Here is a 23,744-nt window from a genome sequence, read left to right on the forward strand (position 1 = left end):
GGAGATGCTTGGTGATCCTCCTCCTTAAGATGGTGGAGAACAGAAGTCACACTGGTATGGTAAGTGGCCCAAACTCTTCTTATTCTTCTTCGGATGGTAAGCTTGGCTCATGAAACACACTCATCAACCTATTAGCTCTAACTTCAGTTATGTGCAGAAGAAGAAGGTACCACAAAAAGTTTAATTATTTGTTTGGTTTGTAATCTAAAATGCACTTCCAACTGTTGATAACCTCAATAAGAGAGGATCCGACATTGAGGTAGTGGAATGTTGCCTCCCTAGACTAGCTAATTGATGAGTGATGAGTCTGTATGCCACTTGTTGTTGCATTGCTCTTTCCCAAGGTCTATCTTGGGATTACTTCATAGCAAAATTGAAGTCAGACGTTGGGAGACGTCAAATTTCAGTTAAAAGACAGCTGCAGCGAAAATGGCCTGCAAGCACTGGAAAATATAGCAAAGAAGGTATGGCCTATCATTCCTTTTTCAGAAATATGCAAGTTAAAATTTGATAGCTTCCAGTGCCAATGGCCATTTTACTGATGGGAAAAAAGATGCCATCAGCGCCAGCAAGGAAAATGACTAACGATTAACAAACCATAAAGTAAAATAACAAGACACCCAAAAATTGAGATTATGCTCCATTTTTACAAATAACCTTGTTCACTTCGGTGTCATTTCATTTTTCTGCAATATATGGGCTTATAAACCCAATTAAAAGTAAATATAACTGCAAAGCTATCTATTAGTTAGAAGTATAGAGAGTTAAGTAAGATGTTCAAGATAATCAAAAACTTGATAACACTAATGCGTATGTCAAGTAAGATGCTGATAACCCTTTGATACTAGTACTACACTTTCGCTATCCCCAGCCAAAAATCAATCATCTGCACCTGCAGTGAGAAGAAATTCATTATAAGATGACATATCAAAACTCAAAAGCAATATTCCAAGGAAATCAAAATTAACATTTTAAGCACAATTAAATGCAAACTCAATAAGTTCATTAAGTGATTAGTTATGGATCAATTTATTCAGGACGAAGCCATTTAAAAGGGGATCATTGTCCTTCCATATCTTGCCTGAGAGTGAGAAATGAAAGAGAAAGGCTCATACAACTTCTGCAAAATCTACATCCAAGATGAAAACATGGAAAAACACGTCCGGAACCCTCTAGATTAGTGAGGCTTTAATGGTGTGTCATTGTCAAAGACGAGCAAATAAAATGTGAACAGAAAACACGTTTGCAGCCCTCTAGATCAGTGTGCTGTATCCTGACTTCTAGTCCATTTTCTTGCGGACGACCAAGAAAGGGCAAGAAAAAGTAAAGAAGCAACCATAATTGAAGGCAAAACCATAATCACCTTCCTAACTCCTTTTAGCATACTATGCATCGCACGGTATGAGAAACGCTCAGTAACCATTAACGCACTCATTGGACGCATTTAGGGATTTCACCTTTTAAGAGGGAAAGAGCGTCATCTGTCCAGATACTCCTGAGTTTGGTCTGATCTAAAGAGGAATCTAGAGCTAACATCAAAGGCATAATCTCCAAGGAAATAAAAGTTTACATAAAGCACATTTGAACACAAACTACGTAAATCACCACCAAAAAAATACACAAAATAAGTAAGCTTAATTTATTCCGTACAAATTAAGTAAGACATGGATCATTGTTCTTCCCTATTTTAGCCGATAGTATTAGAAACAAAAGTGAAGGGGCTCATAAAACTTCCGCAGTATCCAAAATGAGAACATGAAGAAACATATCTACATCCCCTCTACATGACTGAGGCATAGAATGGTGTGTCATTGTCAAGGACAAGCAAACAATATGTGGTAAACAAACAAGCTGTTAACTAACATGGGTCAGAGATTCACCCAATAGCACATGATGATATCAGTTTTCACATTACCTAAAACTGAATTCACCCGTGACAATTTGTTTCCATTACTAAACGCAAGTACCTTAAACTTTTGGAAAATTGCATAACGCGGTTTTTCGTTTTCAAAGATTTCACTCATCACTCACAAACGAAAGTCTTGTTTTCATAGATTTCATTCATAAAATCAAAGCATAGAAAAGTGTGTAAATTCTAATAATGAAGGTATATCCCGGAGATCAGCCTCCTAATTGTACAGACATTGTGCTGCATATCTCGTCTGACTTGTGGACTATTTCCTAACAAACGACCACTGGAAAAGAAAAAAGTAAACAAGAGCAAACCCCAATCATATTCTCATCTTCCCTAATTCAAACTGAGCTACTCGAGTGATATGCAACTCCATTTGACAACATTGCTCTAACAAGCGTGCAACTTCATATGATTGCTGCGATGCCGTATTGATTGAATTACTAAACTTATTAAGGGGTGGGATTTGTTTTAGTTTTTAGTGAGACCGAATTTATTAGATTACCTGAGTATCTAAAAATTGAGCTCATATCTGCAAGAGGCAATCCATGTTTATATTGCTCTCCGTGCACTTCATTAATTCACTGGCAGTAGTTGCAAAATAAGGGAGCCAAAATCTTCCCATATGCAATTTCACCATTAACGACTCTCCTACCAAATCTTGATATTGCTCCTCCATACGCTACCATGTGAGTGTTAAGCCTATAAATCAGAATGGTTTTATCCTTTGAAATCAAGAAATCAAAAAAAAAAAAATGATAAATTAAAATCTCAAATAAATGAAATGATGCTTACAATCCTGTAATAGGAGTAAACATCCGGGTAATCAAATACGCATCTTCCTCAGAAATTTGATCAACACCATGACCCACCCAAGAATAAAAGCCAGGTAAAGTAACCTGTTGGAAGGAGAAATTGTTAATAAACTAAAACCAAAGACGAAAAAAGGAACAAAAACAACAACACCTCTTACTGGAGTAGGTTCAGCATGCTCCCAGGAAGAAATTGCTCTCCCGGTGGATCGTTTATCTCTATACAAACATGTGGCGCACATGTATATAGAGTCTCCTAATTCATCATCTATTAATGAAAGTTAGATTCTTTCAAAAGGAATTTGGTTTGTATAGCAACATAGAGAAAAAGGAGGAACCAAATTTGGGCTGGCTGATTTAAACAGAAGTTACAGAACATCATAAAGAAGCGACGGACTACTTTCCCCAACTTAATAACTTGAAGTACACAACAATCAAGAAGCACAAAGAAGAGATATTCTGATAATCTTTATACATAAACTAACCATCCATAGCAGCTTAAATCCCATATGTTGCCCAGTGACATTTATGTGTCTCTAGGCCTCCACAGCATCACAGTTCCTTTCCATCAAGTAGGCCATTCTCGGCATCTCAGAGTCATAATCTCTTGCTACTTCATTCTCTTCATCATCTAACAAAACTACCTTTTCATTGCGAACAGAAATACAGCAAATGCATGTCAATGATACATTTTAAGAATATGTTGCAGAACACCTCAACTTTGGCCATAGAGGTACATCCCATGCACTAGAGGTATCTAAGTACAAGGCCATAGAGGTATTTCACATGCACTAGAGGTATCTAAGTACTATTCAGTGACAATGAGATACTGAAAAAATCACCTGTCCATCAATGTGTCGCACCAGTACACTAGTGAACGATAATTGTCCCTTTTGGCAGTCTGAAAAGTTAAGATGAAAGATAAATTTGTGAGAATCACTTATTTCAGATGTAAATGCAGAGATGCAAGCAGAACTTGTGAGAATATGTGAGATGCAAGCAGAACTCCATCAGGACATTATATCACCTTAGACATTATAACAAAGTCACAAAACAAGACGATAATTAAAATGAAGAATAAATAGTACCACTCTGTACACTGCACTTTCTAGGTGTCAAAATAGTCAAATTCCTGATCAGATGTAAATATGGAACTCGCAGAAACTAGAGGTAAATATGGAACTCACAGAAGCTATAGGACCCAGGGCACATTGGTGGTATCAAACAAGTGCAAAACTGGGCCAGTTTGTATACATGGGAGGGTATAGGCTATCTGCAACGGACTGCAGAATGCTGCATACTAAGACAGCGCTCTGCAAACAGTGCAAAAAGAATCCACCGTAACCTTGAAGGGACCAGCAATTCTCTAGAAATCGAAAGACAACTTATCCAAGCAAGCAAAGAGGTATATGTACATTTAATCTAATTGCAGTAGAGGATAATAGATGCTTACAAAGTACCATCCCACTAATTCACCACAAAAGTTGCAGACAGTGTCGAACTTCCTAATACGTCCCGGATGATCCAACATTCCTACTTCTACGAGATGCAAATTCATCCTGTAAATTTGAACATGTCCAAGTAAATGAACATGATGAGTTTTTTATAAAGTAAGGACAAACATTGTACATATCATGAACTCAAATGTAAGGAAGTTACCCAGGATAACGATTAGTGTGATATAATTGGTCCTTCCGTCCATTCCGACCAGACACAAGAGCATTTGGCTGGTTCATTAAACATAAACATTAGGATATGGATACAATTATCAACACGATTCAAGAAAGAATATCATACTTCTATGATGCATGACTCGCCTTTTTTTTGAACAACTACTCAAAAGATAACATTGAACAGATTAAACCAATCAAAAAATCAACTCCTGGTTAAACACTAAGAGAATATGGTTGAATCATAAATGATTCATAGAAAGAATATCTTACTTCTAAAATGATTCATAGAAAGAATATCTTACTTCTAAACAGATCAAAAACATTTTAACTTGAAATAATTATCAGTTTCTCAGATCCACGCAATGTAAACTAACTTATGTCATCGTCATACTACGCTATGTATGAATGGGTTAATCAAGTAAAACTATAACCTCCAACAGATACAACCACCTTACATAGAGGAAAAAAATCAGTGAAATGATATGTGACCAGAAGCAATTGACCACTTACCCAGCTAGTATTGGATAAATCAATATATACATACATATGACAACAGCTCAATGATCTGTTATTAGTACAAATCTTAATAGATTTCATCAATATCCATCTGAACAATAGTTAAAAGAAAACTATGGTAGATGATGCAAAGTGATTGATTATTGGATAAATATAATTATCTAGGAATTTTTTTTTCAATTTCAAGGGAATCAAAGGGAAAGAATATCTAATTATCTTACTTCCAGGGTGACTCTCTTTTCTAAAGCAACATGGGTTACTCGTCCGTATGAACGATAGCATTTAGCACAGCAATATTTCCTTCCTGCTTCTTCGATTTTGGTTGGAACAATAACTCCCATTGATTCTTCTTCTTCTTCATCGGTTGACGTTGACTCTTCTGAAACACTTAAAACATTCAATTTTGCTTTTGCATCTTCAATCGCCAATCGTAAATTTGGGGAAAAAACTGAAAATTATGCCCTAAACTCTGCGGTCCTTTTTTCCTGTATGCCAATGAACCAAACATTGGGCCGTCCATGGGCTTTGCTTTGGATTTTACTACTTTTGAAGGAACCCTTTTTTGGGCACCACTTTTTTTTTTCTTTTTTTTTTGGATCATCATTTTATTTTGGGCAAGTTATCTGAAGTAGTTTGAGGACACCCCTTATCAATATATTTATTTTAATATCAAAACTACCTTCTTGATTATTTTTGTGTAATGATTAGTATAATTAATCATTGATTAAGGTTAAATTAATAGATGACTTTTTTTTTAAAAGAAGTAGAATTATTGAGTGATTAAAGTAGTAGAAGAAGAAGACGGACATTTTTTATTTTTTTTTGAGATCGGTGAATATGGAGAAAAAACATCATTTTGGTATTGAGGTATGCTTTTAACTTAGTTAATGTTGCTAAAAATGGCCTAAAATATCTTCAAAATGAAAATCGTAAGAAAAAATTTCAACTAGGTCAACATAGTTCGGTTATATTATATGAAGAACATGTAACCGAACTTTCTGCAAATGTAGTTCGGTTAATAAATCCAAAATACACAGGTAGCCGAACTCGCTTTTAATGGAGTTTTCGATGAGTTTGGTTAACAGGTTCCGGGGCAGGTTACCGAACTTTTATTCCAGAGTATACATAGTAATGTTCGGTTTCCAACATTAATTTTCGACTGAACCGAACTCGATATTAGAGTGAAGTTCGGTTAGAATTTTTTTTTTGCGAACTAACCGAACTCAACATATTAATTTTCAGAGAACGGTTCAGTTAGTTTTTTTTTTTTTTGCGAACCAACCAACACAACATATTGATTTTCAGAGAAGGGTTCGGTTCGGTTAGCAATTTTTTTTTTTTGCGAACCAGACGAACTCAGCATTTTTTTTCTAATACAAGTGTTCGGTTAAAGGAAAAAAAATTCCAATTAACCTAATGATAGACAAATTTTTGTGTCTAATTTGTCCTCAATGTATATATTGTTGTCTCTCGATTTTGTACTAATTTTTGTGTTTTATGTATTTGTAGGCATTTTTGGGAATAAAACATTTTTGGAAAAATCAGCTCGAAAAGTTTCCCGGGGCAATCTTGAAGGACAATTGTTATTCGGACTCTCACTATTGGTTAAGGGGCACCTCAGTTGGACACCTGCTATTCGCACCCCAGTTCAGGATAGGGGGACACCCTTCCTTCTTCTCAAATACAAATAAACTTTTTGGCGGGAAAATATTTTTACTCTCTGGCAGATTTTCAATCAACAAAATGAAGGTGTTATAGGGAGATTAAATCGCTGAACATTTGTGGTATTGTTCCTGGGACATTTAGAAATCTATTGCGAGTGTTGTGGTCGATTAAATTTGGCTAGAATTGGCTAGGGAAGCCACGAACTGGAAACAGGGGAGAACGTGCAGAGAAGAATTATTCACGGGATTTCTTGTGTTTGCGTATGGATGAGATGATCTGGGAGAGTTATAACTATTTTTTGATGCGTATAAAGTCTAAACAAGGGAAGAATCAGAGCTGGAAACGCGTGGAGAAAGAAAATATCTCAAAATATTCTCTCTTCACTCCTAACCAACCGAACACAATATATTGGTTTTCAATGAGGAGTTCGGTTAAAACTATTTTTTGCGAACCAACGAAAAATTAAATTCGTGATAACCGAAGTGTTCTTCGTGTGCTTGGTTTCAGAATGTTCGGTTACGAAACTAGTTTTTTTAAAACTATTCCTAACCGAACATCCCACTTTAACTTCCATTTAAACCATGTTTTGATGATTTCTACTCAATTTTCCCAATCAAAAAACAAATTAAAAAGATTGATGGGTTTTTCAATCGATCGAGGAATGTCAAAGAAAGAGAGAAGAAGAAGAAAATAATTTTTTTTCAAAACTAAAAAATTTCGATTCGCCTCCTGTTTTTGTTTTTTATTTTGATTTTGATTTTGATTTTGATTTTGGTTAATGGTTAATAGATTCATTTAGATTAGATGTATATGATTAAATTTATATAGTTATTAGGTTAGTTTTAATTTAGATTAAAGTAAAGGGTACATGTGTATTTACCTAACTTTAGGACACCCCTTATAAGTATAGGGAGGTTGGCCGAATTATACCATGGTCCCCCCTGAAAAAACCATGGTCCCTAAAAAATGGTTCCTTTGATGAAGTACATGTTAGTCTCGGAAAGACGACGAAATGTCCATGTCTTCACCGTTCCGTTGTTGTTATACTGTTTTTTGCAGTTTTTTATTGGTCCGTAGTGTGGAGTCTACGCACCAGAGGTGGGAAGATGGATTAGCACTGGGGAAGGTTGGATTCCCTATTTTCTCTTATTATAGGAAGACGAGAATCATTCTATTGGAATAACGGTTAGATCACTAGAGGGACTTGCCTAGTTGGTTGGGTTTGCTCGGGGGAATGGGATCAGGTGTGCCGAATAAAAAAGGAATTATTGAACTTGGTCTAACTTCCGAAATTACCATTGATTTGTAGCGGTCTTTTCTGGAATGATATTGTTGAGATTCATATTAGAGGGAGGATCCACTCACATAATTATTTTCACAGTATCTATTGTTCTCGACGCCATTTCTTTTTTATAAACCCAAACAATAACTGATACGAATCTAAAATTTTATTAATATATTCCTCTTACGAAGCTCTATATTCATAAGAATAATTAGGGCATTATGGGACGGGTAACATGCCATCCAACATATTTTTGTTGTTGGTAAGAGTCATCTAACACTTTGAAAAATTATTAGCCATCGAATATTAATAGTTTTTCATGACTGATTTTCAAAGAGGTAGGTGGCGAGGTTTGGTACTAATATTTTGTATGAATATGGAGATTTATAATAAAAACATATAGTAAAATATTATCTTTAAATCCATTGTTGTTGGGCTTTTATAAAATAATTGACGTCGAACAAGTTAGATAATACGAGTGGAACCTCCCTCTTTGTATCATTAAAAGTAAGAACAATTAATCAAAAAAAGTCTGACCCATGTTTTGATTGGTACCATCATTTTGAAAGTTGATAATTTAGGGGGTCTGTGGATTACAACCGGTTTAATGTTGCGAAAAAATTTCCCAATAATTAATTAAGAGTTAGAAAATTAATTTTAATTTTACTTTTTTTCGTAAAAATATCATCTAGTTAAAGAAGAAAATATATGATGCAAGTGATTTTTTTATTTAATTGCCCGTGTAAAACCGTAATAAGGTTTTAGGTTGTATATAATCAAACTTTAATTTTTTTTCTTCTTCTTTGATACACAAAAGCCGTACTTAGGCCGCTAACCGAGCCCAACCAGCTGGAGGAAACAAAAACTTGTTAAATCTTTCTCAAATTTTCAAGGTTTCCTTTTTGTGCCAAGAACGACTAATGATGTAGCAGACACACTTACTAAAAAAGCATGAACTTTCAGTCATGTTTTAAATTGGGTTATCAACCCCTTTTATATATTTTCCAAATACTAGAAGTAGATAAATCTAATGCTATGAAACCATTTGATGGCTCTACTTGGAATGTACCATAGTTGTCCTTGTATCACAACAAAGAATTAAACCATAACCAGCAGGAGATGTAAAATCAATCCAAGAAGCATCAAAGCTAATTCATTGGACTATGTATATTGAGGTTTACTCCATCTTCGATCTGTGTAATTTGGTTGTCTTGAAAGAACTGAGTCAATTTGTATCCTACGATATGGGGTTTCTTTCTTATCTGCATTCAGAGGATACCAGAACTTTACATGTCTCTGAACTGCTAAAGCTAACTGTATACTTGTGGTATTCTAAGACATCTTTCCTTTCAAATTAGCCAACATTTTGTAGTCACTGTTCCATATCGCTATTTTTACAGATCCTTGCGATCCAATCCGGGTACATGGAAGAAAATGAGAAATCAGTAGTTATGTGAATCGTACTCACCAATGGGGGTGACATCCACACAAACTAAACATAAGGATACTAAAAAAAAATGTTTTAAAGATTCACATTCATGCTTATAAAAAATGCATTTTATATCTATATCTTTCATGTAGTGACCCAGTTTCTTCCTAAAAGACAATGCATTATGAATACATTTCCACACAAAAAAAATCTTAATTCTTTGTGAGATATTTAGTTTCCAAAAAGATTTCCAGAAAGATACATTTGCTAGACTAATATGACCGATAGATGGGTTTTTAAGTTGTTGATACATGGATTTCACAGTATCCCATTTTTAGTAAGTAGCTATCTTAGTTTATCTTTATTTCATCATGTATTTCTTATCTGTAAATATTTGGATACCTATGATTTTTCCAGCAATGTCAGCCGGGAAGTTATTCCTAACTTCCTTTCCATTCCACTTCTTCGTATTTGAGTATAATAACTCAGATACAAATGTTAAAGAGTTTAGTTGAGTACCACCGAAAGATAAGAGATTATTTTCCATACATGGTATCCATTTGTGTGTCCACACACTCATTAACTTACCATCACTTACCTCCCAGCAACTGAACTGATGAATCGGAGAAACACCATGCAAAATACATCTCCATACCCAAGAAGCATTATAATGTTCTTAGAATGGAAAACAGTTGTATCTCGAAAGTATTTATCTTTTAACATAGGTTGCATTAGGTATTTTGTTTAGTTGCTAATCTCCAAGCAAGCTTGGAAATCGTTTCCTTGTTCATCTTTTTAGCTTCTTTAAAACCTAAGCCTCCTAGTTCTATGGGTTCACAAAGAAATTCCCAACTAATTGGGTAAAAACCTTTAGAGTTATTCACTTTTCCCCACCAAATATCTCTTTGAATCGCATCGATTTTATTAGTTATTTTCCTTGGCAAGAAGAAGCAACCCATTTGGTAGATGGATAGACTAGATAGGACAAATTTATTAAGTATCATCTGACTCACTTGAACCATTGGTTTACCATTCCAACTTTTAGCTGTAATCTCCATTTTTTATTTTTTATTTTTGATCTATCTATGAAAAAAGGTGCTTCGAGATAAGAGTCTGTGATACTTATTTTCTTCATTTTTAAGATCCTAATCATAATTCATTGTTGCTTAGAGTGTATCTTTTTACTAAAAAGATATGACAGACTTTGAAAATTTTATAAGTTGCCTAGATGCATTGCTAAATTGACTGATAACATTTAAGAAATATTTACAACATAAAATATCTACTTTGGAAAATAACAGATAGTCGTCTCCAAATAGGAGGTGAGAAATTGATTGACCGTGTCTAGAAATTTTAATTCCAGTAATATGTTTAGTTTGTTTCTTAGCAATAAGGAGCCTTAAAAAAACCTCCATACAAATTAGGATGAGCTAAGAAAATAGTATCTATATATGTTTAGCGATCGCTTCCTAAGTATTATAAAGTGTTTCTAACTCAAACATTTTGTCATTCAAAAGAAATTAGTTATTTATTTATTTTTATTTTTTTGGAAATGATCGAGGTCTATCTTCAGGTGGTCTATATCTGTTAAAAATTTTGAATTCTTTTGTTTGGAACTCCAAAAATATTTTTCCTCAAGATTGTAATATTTTCTCCTAGGTTCTTTAAGGATGATTGCTAGGGGGAAAGCTGCTTTTATTAGAGGGAAAGCCGACTTTGGGGTGGATTAAGAAAGCAAAATTCTATCTTATTATAGCGTTAACTGTTCATGTAATGTTCTTTTCTGTTTTATTTCAACAGTGCTCATACATATGAAGTTGATTAACATGAATTAATTGATTTTTTGGGCATTAAAACTTGAAAGATTGTTACTGATTACAGATGATATCCTTACAAGAAAACGATGCTTTTGCAAATATATTTTGCAGTGAAAGGATCCAACGCTTTCTGAATACATGATTAAGAACGGTATTTCTAGAATAAGCGAGTCCCATATCCTACCTGCCTTTTTTATTTGGCAGTTTATGTTGTCTTTGTTGAATTTGGGGTTTACTGGATGCATAGGAAGTTGCATGATATAAAACCTTTATACAAGTTGCTACATGCTACGCATCAAATCTACGACAAGTAGTACTATTGGTCTAGTCTATCATTTCAAATTCTATCATGAGTTAAATTTCTGCAGATGTTGATAGAGTAATTCCTCGGTTGTATAAGTTGCATTTTATAAGTTAGTAAATGTAGCGAAATTGAAATGGAAAATGTTTATGGAATATGGGATTACGAAAAAATTGATTTAGAGAAAGTTTTTTTTAAATCCACCCCAAATACGTCTTTCCCTCTAGTAAAAGTGGCTTTCCTCATAATAGTTATCTTTTTAAGTTGCACAAAACTACATAAGTTGCATTTATCAATTATGTATCCCAAATATTAAAAATTAATTGAATACAAGACTTATCATGTAACTAAGTATCAAGAAACTTAAAAAGAATTTTTTAATTAAAATATGAGTTTGCAGTTACTTCCAACCTAATTAGACTATGGTTAAAGCCAATGTGAGGGACATGAATGATAGAAGATTCGAGATAATGGTTTATCCAATCGTGGTTGATAAAATATTTATCCAACCTTTTCTGAATGTTCTTACAACCCTCCCTATGTTTATCCCATGTGAAGTTATTTCCAGAAAAACCTAAATCACTCAGACCAGCCCTTTGAAGCAGTCTAATGAAAGGTTCATCTTCCATACTGTTAAAAGGAAAAACACCTTGCTTTTTAGAAGGACCAAAGTCTTGGTTGTAGTCATCTACTACAACCCAAGCCATACTAGAATGTGCTAATCTAGAAGAAATTTTCATGATTCTAATTTATAGGGTTTATAGGGAGAGACATGAAAAGCAGTTCAAAGCCAAATAATTTCATGAAAGTTTGTTTTTATAAGAATACTTAACATGTTATTGTTCCAGTGAATGGTATCAAAGTGAAACCCGTCAATCCAAGCCAAAGCCAAACCCCATGCTTTGCCAACAGGATCCACGAAAAAAGAGTTTGGGAACTTAGACAAAAGTTTTTTGAGAAAGGGAATCTGAGATTTTGTTTCAGACAAAAACCAAATATCAGTTTTTTCAGTTTTTATAAGTTGATCTAGATGTTTTCTAGTTTTTTTATTCCCACAAGCCTACGTATTCTAAGCCACTAATTTCATTATAGCAGGTGAATTGAAACTTAAAGATACAAGATTAATTGAAACTGAAAAGGCGGGAGTCTAACAACCTCACCCAATATTTGGATTAACAATCTGTATGGACTAACTCCAATACACTTTCTAGAGAATCAACTAGACAGTCAGACTCAAACAAATGAAAATTTACGAGTCTTTATCAAATACTAGAGAGATAAACTTGGATGGTACCAAAGACCAATATCCAAGTGTCAATCAATTTAAATCAACAACCAAAGGTTGGATATTCTAATTGATTGATCTTAACGCACAACCTGTGATATTTCAATTATATAACAAAATATAATGCGGAATAGAAATAACACAGACACCAGAAATTTTGTTAACGAGGAAACCGCAAATGCAAAAAAAACCCGGGACTTAGTACAGATTGAACACCACACTGTATTAAGCCGCTACAGACACTAGCCTATTACAAACTAACTTCGGTCTGGACTGTATTTGAACCCTAATCAATCTCACACTGATTCAAGGTACAATTGCGCTCCTTACATCTCTGATCCCAACAGGATGCTACGCACTTGATTCCCTTAGATGATCCCACTCACAACCAAGAGTTGCTACGACCCAAAGTCGAAGAATTTAATAAACAATTCTGTATCACACAAAAAAGTCTACGATAATAGATAAATCTGTCTCCCACAGATAAACCTAAGAGTTTTGTTCCGTCTTTTGATAAAATCAAGGTGAACAGGAACCAATCGATAACCCGGACTTATATTCCCGAAGAACCACCTAGATTTATGAATCACCTCACAATAATCTAAATAGTATGGTAGCAAAACTAGATATTGCGGAATCACAAACGATGAGACGAAGATGTTTTTGATTTCTTTTTATCTTGCCATATCGGAGATATAATCTCAAGTCAATTATTCAATTGAACTAGTACGATAGAAAATGGCAAGATCAGATCGCTCAACTACAAGAGAAGTAGTTTCGTCTGGCTTCACACTCCCAATGAAGTCTTTCAGTCGTTAACCTACAAGGTTTCGAGAAGAAACCTAAGGTTAAAGGAGAACTGACTCTAGCAAAACAAACTAGTATCACACAGGAGGTGTGGGGATTAGTTTTTCCAGTTGCTAGATGTCTCCTTTATATAGTTTTCAAATCAGGGTTTGCAATCTAAGTTACCTTGGTAACAAAGCATTCAATATTCATCGTTAGATGAAAAACCTGATTTAACCAAGCTAATATATTTCAACCGTTAGATCAAATCTTATCTTGTCACACACAAAAGAAATGTATTTCATTTAGGTTTGAGTAACCGTACCTAAACGTGTACACTTAGTTGGTTCATAAATAGTTAACCAATGGTTAGCCATATGAGCACTTTCATATTAACCGTATTCATCTTCTTCACAACTAGTTCAAATGACTTCAAAAGAACTAGTTGAAGAGTTGTTAAATTTCTTAGCATTACACCAAATTCAAGGATTAGTAACTAGATTTCGAAACAGCTTAGCCACCGTTGCGAATTTCAGTTGTGAAATTTTTGCAACAGTCTGTCTTAGTTACAAAATTTTCAACTGCTTATTCTTTTACGATTCGTAACAAAATGGAGTTGTACGCGTGTCAGTCGTGAGTGTGGCTACCCACACTTTGAAGCTGACTCGGTTTCATCCCATTCAGTGCTCAGTCATCTTCAAAACTGACTCGGGTTTAGATTTAAATGTCGGTCAAAAATCTCATTCCTCATTCTCTTCTTTATCTCTCTCCCTATCTATTTCTCTTCTCTTAGTATTAGGGTTAAACTCCTTCTTCACACACAGATATGATGATGACGATTATCGAAATCCTTCATCTTCTTTTATCCTAAATCAAGGTTGAATGATTTGTTGATTTCAGAGATCTCAAATCCCAAATCAAGCCGACCAATTTATTAGGTAATTTTTTTATTCTGAGACTAACAAATCTCAGATATTCTTCATGTTCTAAAGTTAGGTTATATCAAGATTTGTAGAGTTTAATGGGTTATTGTTGTTTTCTTTCTTTTTTCGATTGATGAAGTTATGGTTCTTCATTTCATCTTCGATTGATGGTTGTTCAGCTGCAGGAACACCCAACTTCTCTTGATTCCACTTTAGAATTGCTTCTGCAAATTCATGAGAGACAAATTTTAAGGTATATAAACATTCTTACTTCCTCTTATTTCAATTTCAAAAATTAGGTTTTCCTTATTTGTAATTATTTTTGCTTATTTATGTGATTTTAATATGTGGATTTGGGTATTTTTGATTAGTTTGAATTGTGTAGGTTGTTAGCAGTCATTCAATTTTTGTATGGGTTCTCAATTTTTTTTTACACATTTCAATTACGGGTTTTGTCGAATGGAAGAAAGTTGTGCTTGAAAGGGATTTTCTTGCCATTTTATTTGTATGTTGTTGTTGCTGTGGTGGTGCTTGTTGTTAGGTTGGTTGTAGGTGTATGGTTATGGTCTAACCTTTTTTCTTTGTGATTCAAGGAAGCCCCAATCTATATACTATGTAAGAAATGCTTGAAAGAGACTGGTTTCTGAAACTCAAGGAACCATGGTTTGTTATTTCTTACTTTTAGGTTTGATATGTAATCATTGCGGTTGATAGTTTAAAATCAAGGGTTGTAGACAATTTACTTAATGCATTTGGTATACCACTGATCTTGTTATTTCTGTAAGGTTCTGCACGTTGCTCTATCTTCGTTCTAGTTTTCCATTCATGCATGTTTATTTTTGTCATCTTTGGTTTCAGGGACGGGGTTAGTGAGTCCCAGTTTAACCATTTTATGAATATTGAGCTAGACAAAACCATAAAGGTGAGCTTTTGATTGTTGACACTGCCTGAGTAGTTGTTTGGTAGACCAAAATATTAGCATTAAGTTCTCTTTGTTGCTGTAGGCTTGGGAGTTTCTCGGTAAGGATGCCCACTACAAGCCTCCTGAGTTGAAATTGAAGCCAAAGTTTATAGTGATTACTGCACATGAAAATCATCACACCAAGTTCTTTTCAGAATGAATCTCCTAATAATGTTCCACATGGTTAGGATAATATATGATGACTCTTTTCTTGACCATGGGCTCTTACGCCCTTCTATATGATGCATGATTAACTTATTTTAATTACTGTACTACTAATACTACTAACTCAGCTTTATTACGCTAGTGATTGTTGAGGGAATAATGTTGATGTTGTAGCTAGGTGAACTACTGAGTTCGAAGAAACTGAGATTGTGTCTCCCTCTAATTGCAACATAATACTTACAACAGTTTCCAGTACGAGCTTCTTGAACTCTTCTTCTGGCACAATTTTCTCATCATCTGCACCGACCATCTTGAGCACCTCATTCACTATGTGATAGCATACATCAATTTTGCATAAGACTGTCAGGAATAAACGCAGCTAGTAATTGGTATGAAGACTTGTTAACCCTTACATGCGGTTTTCCAATACTGAGACGAGGTTTGTTACTTACCTGATTGATGGCTCCATAAAGAGGCAAACTAGCTGATGGGGCCAGTGAATCCGGAGCTACACGCAGATACTCCTTGGACAGTTCCCCACAGCGATTTCTTGGTAAGTCTTTTAGTGCCACATTCAATGTCTGCAAGAAGTCTCAAAACACTAACATTAGCTTACAGAATTAGTTCAAAGTTTTTAATGACAACAAAGTTGAAACACTAACATTAGCTTACAGAATTATATACTAGGATGGTAAAATTTTAATGTGTATTTACAAGGGCCTAACATCTAACTGATTATTGGGTATGTCTTATGATAATTGTTCCCCATTGATTTTGTAATTATTATCAATTTTAAGGGCTCTATGGTTTAGATTTTGAGTGATTTTAATTACGTATATGATTCTAACTGTCGGCTCTCTATGTAATTCGTGTTTGCAGGGCATGATTGGCTATAAAAGGGGTTGGAAACAATCAGCAGAGAACATCGCTGGTCCTGACAATCTTGCACTCTACCTGCACTATAAAAGTTCATAGAGGAGCTTTTTAGATCTTCTCCAACCTTCCATTCACCACCAGCTCGAGAATCACCACCATCAGTACTTCATTCACATCATCTACACCTCTCTGACTTAGGAGAATTGCCTCTCAGCTGTTTGTGAAAACATTCAACAGCTCATCTCTAGAACTCACCACCAGTTTACCTCACAACTGAATTCATCCCATTACCAGACCACCAGCACCTCCATCAATCTATCACCAGTTCCTCACCCATTAAAATGTTTTAATTGTAGTAATGGTTTTTCCTAAGCAACTTTTTTGGTGTCTGACTATGTATTTCCTGTAAAAATTTTGTCATTAGGCTTATAGTATGAGTATGAAGGCTGGGTAACTTAAGTATGGTAAAGAAAAAGGCTACATTGAAGGTAAACTTTGTTAAAACCTATGTGTGAGGAGCTATGCCTAGAATATGGTACTACTAAGCAACTATATTTTGTTCCCTTCATGATTATAATCTTTGAGGAGGTCTTCCTAGAAGCGGCGCTCCGAGCACTTTGCTTGCAAACACTAGGTCAGATACTAAATTGCGTGTCAAAGTTACTTGGTTTATCTGTGTATCTGAGTTTGTTTTTTATTTTTATTCCATCCCTCAAGCTTGCAGTAAGCTTTTATTTAATCTCAATGGATAGTATATTCAATTTGCATCAATCCACCTTGCATTGGTTATGAGTTGGTGTGGTGTTTGTTGCGAGTGGAAGCTTATAGAATTAATCTGCAAGTGGATATCACAGCGCAATCTGATCAATGTTGTTATTATTGTTGTTGCAGGTACACTCCGAGGCTTATCCAATTGAATACATACCAAAGGAATAAAGGGACTGCTATAGTGAGAGCTTGGCATCTACAAATTCAGGTCCTGACTCATAATTGGCGACCTTGGCTAAAAGTTGGGATTGAATTTTAAATTGTTATAGAATGTATTTGAAACGTATGAGATGTTTCTATACTTGCATTTCTTTTGATACTTCACACTTAATGTCTCTAGTAACTTTATGTTTGTACGTTCTTAGCGTAACATAGATCATGGCTTACTTATGCTGATTGATGATGCTTGTAGGTTTTAACTTAATGATACTTATACTAATATAGAACTACGGTTACAAGGGAATACTGCTTTAGACTGACATTGGTTTTGTCAAAGGGAACTCTGGTTTTGACCGGTCAAAACCACTATTTTATTTATGTTGCAAAAATTTCCATCTGGCCTGACCTGTTGCAAAATTCCAGTTTCGTAACTGTTTCAAACTATTGCGACCAGCTAATTTCGCAACTCTTTCAAACTGTTGCGACAATTTTACGTTGCAACAATTTCAAACTGTTGCAACCGAAAATTCGTAATGGCTTAGGCTCCGTTGCGAAAATTTGCAACTAACAGTGGGAACTGTTGCAACCCTGCTTTGCAACTAAACTGTCCGTTGATAATCACTAAAAATGGTGTAGTGTAGGTCTTTATGAATAGATACAATTGAAACAAAATCGGTTTGATTCACTTGAATCACTTCATGAACAATATAGCCACGATTTGCAAAGATTGCATTCCTTATTGATTTATTGTTTAATTTCATGAACTTCCGATTTGAGAAATATAACCATCTTGGGTACGCGTACGGGTACGTGTACCATAGCTACCAGATTTGAGTTTACAAACTCAGCAGAAATTTTCGGTCGAAAACTTCCGTGGGTACGCGTACCTAAGGTGACTGGTTTAACAGTTTTCAAACTTACAAACTCAGCAGAAATTTTATGTTCGAAAACTTTCACTGGTACGCGTACCCAACCTGTCTCCTTCACCAATATCGTATCCACACATATGGACACACTTGGTTTCGGGCACATGGATTTATACACTAATGTGTGAATACACTATATATGCTTATATCCATAGTTGGTTACGTAATCTCAACTCTACATTTCAATCATTGAAACATTCTTCTATAATGTTATAACAGTCGTTATTCACAACTATGATCATCAAAGATATTTTCAAGATTGAAACGTCATCATGACTTTCATCACGGGTTAAGATGAAAAGTGGTTAAAGTGAAAGCTTACCAACACATATTTCAAGAAAAATATAGGCGAGTAAACTCGGATCGAAATAGCAAATGTGTATGTATGAAAACTATCATACTTATACGACTTTGTCTCAAGAATAGGAGATAGAGTGGTAGAATTTTGAGTGATAGATAAGTTCAAGTCTCCACATGCCTTTTAGTCAGATGAAGTTCCACTGGTTCCTTGAGTAGTTCTTCGTCTTCGTAAGATGATCGCCATGGAGTCTGGAGCTCAACTACACTTAACTGTCATAGTCCGAGACTTAGCTATAAATAGTCTAGAAATCAAGACATATAGCTTTGACAACTAAACTTGACAAACATGCTTGAGATAGCAATGCATGCGAGTTCGACCGAGCAATGCTCTAACAAAAACTAATGCAAAAATAACACAGACAAATTAAATTATAAAAAAGCAGGAAACCAGTATGAGTATCTGATTGATAATAACATAAAGATAAGAAATATGGAGTGTTACTTGAGCCCCTCTGTTTCTTTCATCAGAGACCTTCATTATAGCAACAATTTTCTCATCGAATGGAATTGAACAAGAAGAATTTAAACTGGAATCATCCAAGAAATATCCATCTTGATTTATATTTTGATTAATAATTTCAACTTCCCCTAATTTTAAAATTGAAAGAGAGAAAAAATCAGACGATTCACCACATGAACCCAAATAAGATTTGGTCTTTAAAAACTCTTCTTCTTCTGAAGAAAATCTAATCATGAAGGAAGGTTTAACAATTTCTATAACATCTCTTTCATGGGTGAAAAATTATTCATCAGAAAGGTGAGGGTATACCATATCTGATGAACATTCACAAAGTAAAGAGAATGATTGTCCTACGACATCTCCCAGGAGACCACCTATCGAAATTTGATAATCCCAATCCGATATGTCTCTATAGTCTGGAAGAGGAGACAAAAATGAAGTTTCAGGAGAAAATTCCGAAAATAGCCTTTTGCCTAAGACATTAATTGCCTAAGATAGGAATCTGAATCCAACCCATCCAGAGATCTACTGATTTCAACAAACTCATTTCCTGCGTTTTCCGTTGCAATTGAGTCTATATCAGTCCTATACAAAAAGTCTAGAAACCCATCTTCATCTACCATTACATTAGACTCCACTATAACAAAATGTGAGTCTAAAAATGCAGAAGAAAACATGGATGCATCCGGAAAAAAAAATCCACATCATCAATTTGGTCATCTATGACTTTAAATTCATCCTCCTAACTCTGAGATTTATCATCATCTAGGTCTATAAAAGGGTTGTTATCATAAATTTCCTCCAACATGCGATTTCCCAAGATGAAACGATTGCTTTGTACATGACCTAGTTTATTACAACTGATGCAAACCTGGTAAGAAATATTCATATACATAAAGTATATTATTGTTTCAGGGTTAGAGTGCACCTTAGATCTTACAGAATAAGAGAGTTGTCTGATTTCTACCTTAACAAAAAGGGGGTCTCCATGTTCAAGGATTGCAGATGGAGGGTGTGTTTCAGAGAGCCTCCCTAAATTTTTAAAGATCCTAGCAGTAGCAATGATGCAATCATAATAATGAATTTTTTTGAGATTTAGAAGTTGGACCCAAACCGAGAAGAATTTAAAAGAATCTGTTTCAATCAATCCATCCGAAAAAATGGCACGCATAGGAAATGCATCACCATACACCTGCCAAGGTTTATTGGACATAATCAAAACAATATGTTGTCTCTAAAGGAACTCTATTAAAAACAAATTAACAGAAAAGGATATTTTGAATTTAATCCTAGGTCCCATCTATATTTTAAAGCATACACAATCCTTACCATAAAAACAGGTAGAAAAAACTCTGCCAACTAAAGAATTTTCACAGTTTGCATTAACATATTCAATTTCAGAGAAAGGTGCCTGAGGAAAATAACGAGTAGATGCATAAAAAATAATTTCAGAGACGTTGTTTGGTAGTAATTCAACATGACAGATTCTGCATGGGTAAATTCATTTAATGAAAGATAGTCTAGAGTTTTGCATGGGTAAATTCATTTAATGAAAGGCTAGTCTAGAGCCTAGTTAGTAATGTTTGATAGTAATCCAACGTGACAAATTTTGTACATGTAAATTCATTTAGGATTCGTTTGGCACCAGTGGAGTTGAATTTCTAGGTAGTTCCAACTACCTAGAAATCCAACTACCTCCAGTTCAAAATTTGTTGTCTGGCATCCAATTTAAATGGGCGAAAAATTGGGATGGAATTCAAAATTCAGGTGTTTGGCATGCAATGAAATTTATCATTTGGAAAATATCCTCCCAAATTTGATTATCATCCATCCAACCAATGAAGTCCTAACAAACATGAACACAACAGGCTTATACATAAATACTTTCATTGGTAATATATTGATTGTAATCATAATTCGTTCAACACAAGTCTGCATATACATTGGTATGCATTCACCACATGGTCTGCAAGTTTTACATTATAATAGACACAATAAACGCAAACATAAAGTTGTGATATGAGATTCTACTCGAATACCACCGTCAAAAGCTTGAAAATTATGCTCTTGTGCCATGACTAGTAATGCAAGTGTTTCATTCACCTGCAAAAGAGGTAAAATAGTGAGAAAACTTGATTATGCTCGGATGCTATAAAGAGACTTGGCTAAAATGAATTTTACAGAAATGAATGTCATTGGCAACTCAAGCATCAAACCAAGCATTGAACCAGATGTCATAAAAACTATACATACCATACATGAAATGACAGGAGATGACAATGCTTAAAGCCATTAATCATGCCTATCAAGTACTAGTTCCTAAAATTCAAAACCCTAAAACCCCAGCTGATTACAGACCAATCAGTCTGTGTAATGTTAGCTATAAAATTATTTCAAATTTTTTGGCTAACCGTCTTAAACCTCTTCTCCCTGACCTTATATCCCCTACTCAAACTGCTTTTGTCTCTGGAAGACATATCCATGACAATATTAATATTGCTCATGAGATATTGCATAGTATGAAAACTAAGAAGATTAACAAGGCTTTAGTTGGATTAAAGTTAGATATGTCGAAAGCTTTCGACAGGGTAGAATGGTCATTCTTGCTTTCTATTTTTCGCCAATTGGGTTTTCATGCTGACTGGACTACTTTAATTGAGCAATGCATTTCTACTTCAAATATCTCTATTCTGATTAATGGTAGTCCTTCTTCGACTTTTTCTCCGACTCGGGGTATTCGTCAAGGCGACCCACTGTCTCCATATTTGTTTGTTTTCATCATGGAAGCTTTCTCTCGTCTTCTGCAGCTTAACATTGATTCTGGTCATCTTTCAGGAATTAAAATTAATCGTCACTGTCCTTCATTCAATCATCTGTTTATTGCAGATGATTGTTTGTTATTTTTTCAAGCCGATTCTTCTTAGATGAGACATCTTCAACATTTGCTTCACATTTCTGGGCAATCTTCAGGTCAGGTTATAAATATGCAGAAATCAACTTTGTTTTTTGGTAAACATACTTCTAATGCTTATAAGTCTTGTATAACTAGTATTCTTGGTATGAAAGTTATGGGACTAGGAGACAAATATTTGGGTATACCTCTTCTGCTTCACAGATCTAGACATCAGAACTGTCAAGGTATAACTGATAACATGTATAATAAGTTGCAGGGTTGGCAGAGTCAAATTTTTAATCAAGCTGGAAGAACTACGCAAGTGAATCTGTTCTCAGCACCATGGGCATGTACCAGATGCAGGTATTTAAATTACTTGAAACTACCATCCAACAAATGGACAGAATTCATCGGAATTATTGGCGGAACAATTACAACAATCCTCATTCTCAAAAGTTCATCTCTTGGAGTAAGGTATGTTTACCTAAAATATTTGGTGGGTTAGGCCTTAAAAATTTAAGTAATTACAACTTAGCATTTCTTGCAAAACTGGCCTGGCAATTATTACACAACCAAGATGCTTTGTGGGCGAAATTGTTGAAAGGCGAACATTTTCTCCATAATGACTTGCAATTTTTTCCACCACCTGAAAATTCTAATTCGAGTTGGATATGGCAGAGTATCTGTATTGGTTTAGAGATTGTATTGAAAAATGCTAAATGGCAAGTAGGTAATGGTTCAAGTATCAACATCTGGACCTCTAACTGGATTCCTTCTTTGAGTTATGCATTACAAGATTGGAGTGATCTAAATACTTGCAACTATCAGTGGGTTTCTGAGCTTATTGATACCAATACTGAGCAATGGAATGTGCCACTTCTTCATCAACTTTTTACACTTGATCATGTGAACTCCATATTAACTATTCCTATTCAGTTAGATCAAGAAGATAAATTAATATGTCCCTTTACAAGTTCTGGTATTTTTACAACAGCCTCAACCTACAAAATGCTTTGTGACAAGGATTTAGTCAAAGACAACTCTATGGGATTATCTCAACAGTTTTGGTTAACTTTCTGGAAGTTAAAAGTTCCTTACAAGTTTCACATTTTTCTATGGAAAGTAATCCACAATGCTGTTCCAGTTAAAGCAAGAATCTTCAATCATATGCATAATGTTGATTCTAACTGTGTGCTTTGCAATTTAAATTAGATAGAAGACCTGGATCATATGTTACTTCATTGCCCTTTCTCTAAGGCAATATGGAAGTATTACTTCCCTCACCAGTTTCTCTCTATTTTGCAGCACTCTACTGTCTTATCTTGGATTCAGACTTGGCAGTTAAAGATTCCTTCTTCAACATCCAGAAGACTCCTCAGATTATTCACTTATCCATGTGCATTATTCATCCCATTTGGAAACTCGGGTGTAGAGCTGTTTTTAGCAACATCGCCCCAAATCATAACTCTGTCATCTATCAAGTTAACTCATACATTGCACAACATCATTTAGGCAGCCCTCCTTCTAATTATAATCATCCTCAAATTTATAATGTCTTACATCATAATTGGAAACCTCCACCTCTGCAGTTTTTGAAAATTAATGTTGATGCTTTTTACAATTCTAGTTCCCCATTGGCTGGTATTGGAATTATAATTCGGAACTCTGCAGGAGCATATGTCATGGGAAGGGGAGCATTAAGGAGAGCTATCAATGTTCAACAAGCAAAAGCCTGGGCTATGTTGGAGGCTATGCAACTGGTAGCAACAAATGGT

At 34.9% G+C, this 23,744-nt stretch overlaps 1 protein-coding gene and 1 long non-coding RNA gene across 11 annotated transcripts; one reads left to right on the top strand and one right to left on the bottom strand.

Moving 5' to 3' along the window:
* Positions 1-604: 604 nt before the first annotated feature.
* On the bottom strand, positions 605-20,173 carry LOC113326799. Of its 9 annotated transcripts, none has more exons than XR_003348557.1 (10): positions 20,044-20,173; positions 15,980-16,108; positions 15,769-15,854; positions 4,384-4,451; positions 4,178-4,283; positions 3,567-3,625; positions 2,886-3,368; positions 2,708-2,811; positions 2,418-2,614; positions 605-892 (listed from the first exon to the last, which is right to left on the bottom strand). XR_003348557.1 is itself a non-coding variant. In XM_026574459.1 (5 exons), the coding sequence occupies exons 1-5, from the start codon at positions 5,252-5,254 to the stop codon at positions 883-885; spliced, it is 363 nt and encodes a 120-aa protein (XP_026430244.1). In that variant the 5' UTR covers positions 5,255-5,504; the 3' UTR covers positions 605-882. The 9 variants fall into 9 exon arrangements, 1 of the variants encoding a protein (XP_026430244.1); XR_003348556.1 differs by having other exon boundaries at positions 15,769-15,887; XR_003348553.1 differs by having other exon boundaries at positions 15,769-16,108.
* On the top strand, positions 14,232-17,550 carry LOC113326800. Of its 2 annotated transcripts, none has more exons than XR_003348560.1 (6): positions 14,232-14,416; positions 14,581-14,654; positions 15,260-15,323; positions 15,406-16,080; positions 16,407-17,037; positions 17,295-17,550. It is a non-coding gene; the product is annotated as an uncharacterized LOC113326800 (long non-coding RNA). The 2 variants fall into 2 exon arrangements; XR_003348561.1 differs by having other exon boundaries at positions 14,587-14,654.
* Positions 20,174-23,744: the final 3,571 nt, after the last annotated feature.

This window comes from Papaver somniferum, unplaced genomic scaffold (genome assembly GCF_003573695.1).
Source record: "Papaver somniferum cultivar HN1 unplaced genomic scaffold, ASM357369v1 unplaced-scaffold_10, whole genome shotgun sequence".
NCBI lineage: Eukaryota > Viridiplantae > Streptophyta > Magnoliopsida > Ranunculales > Papaveraceae > Papaver > Papaver somniferum.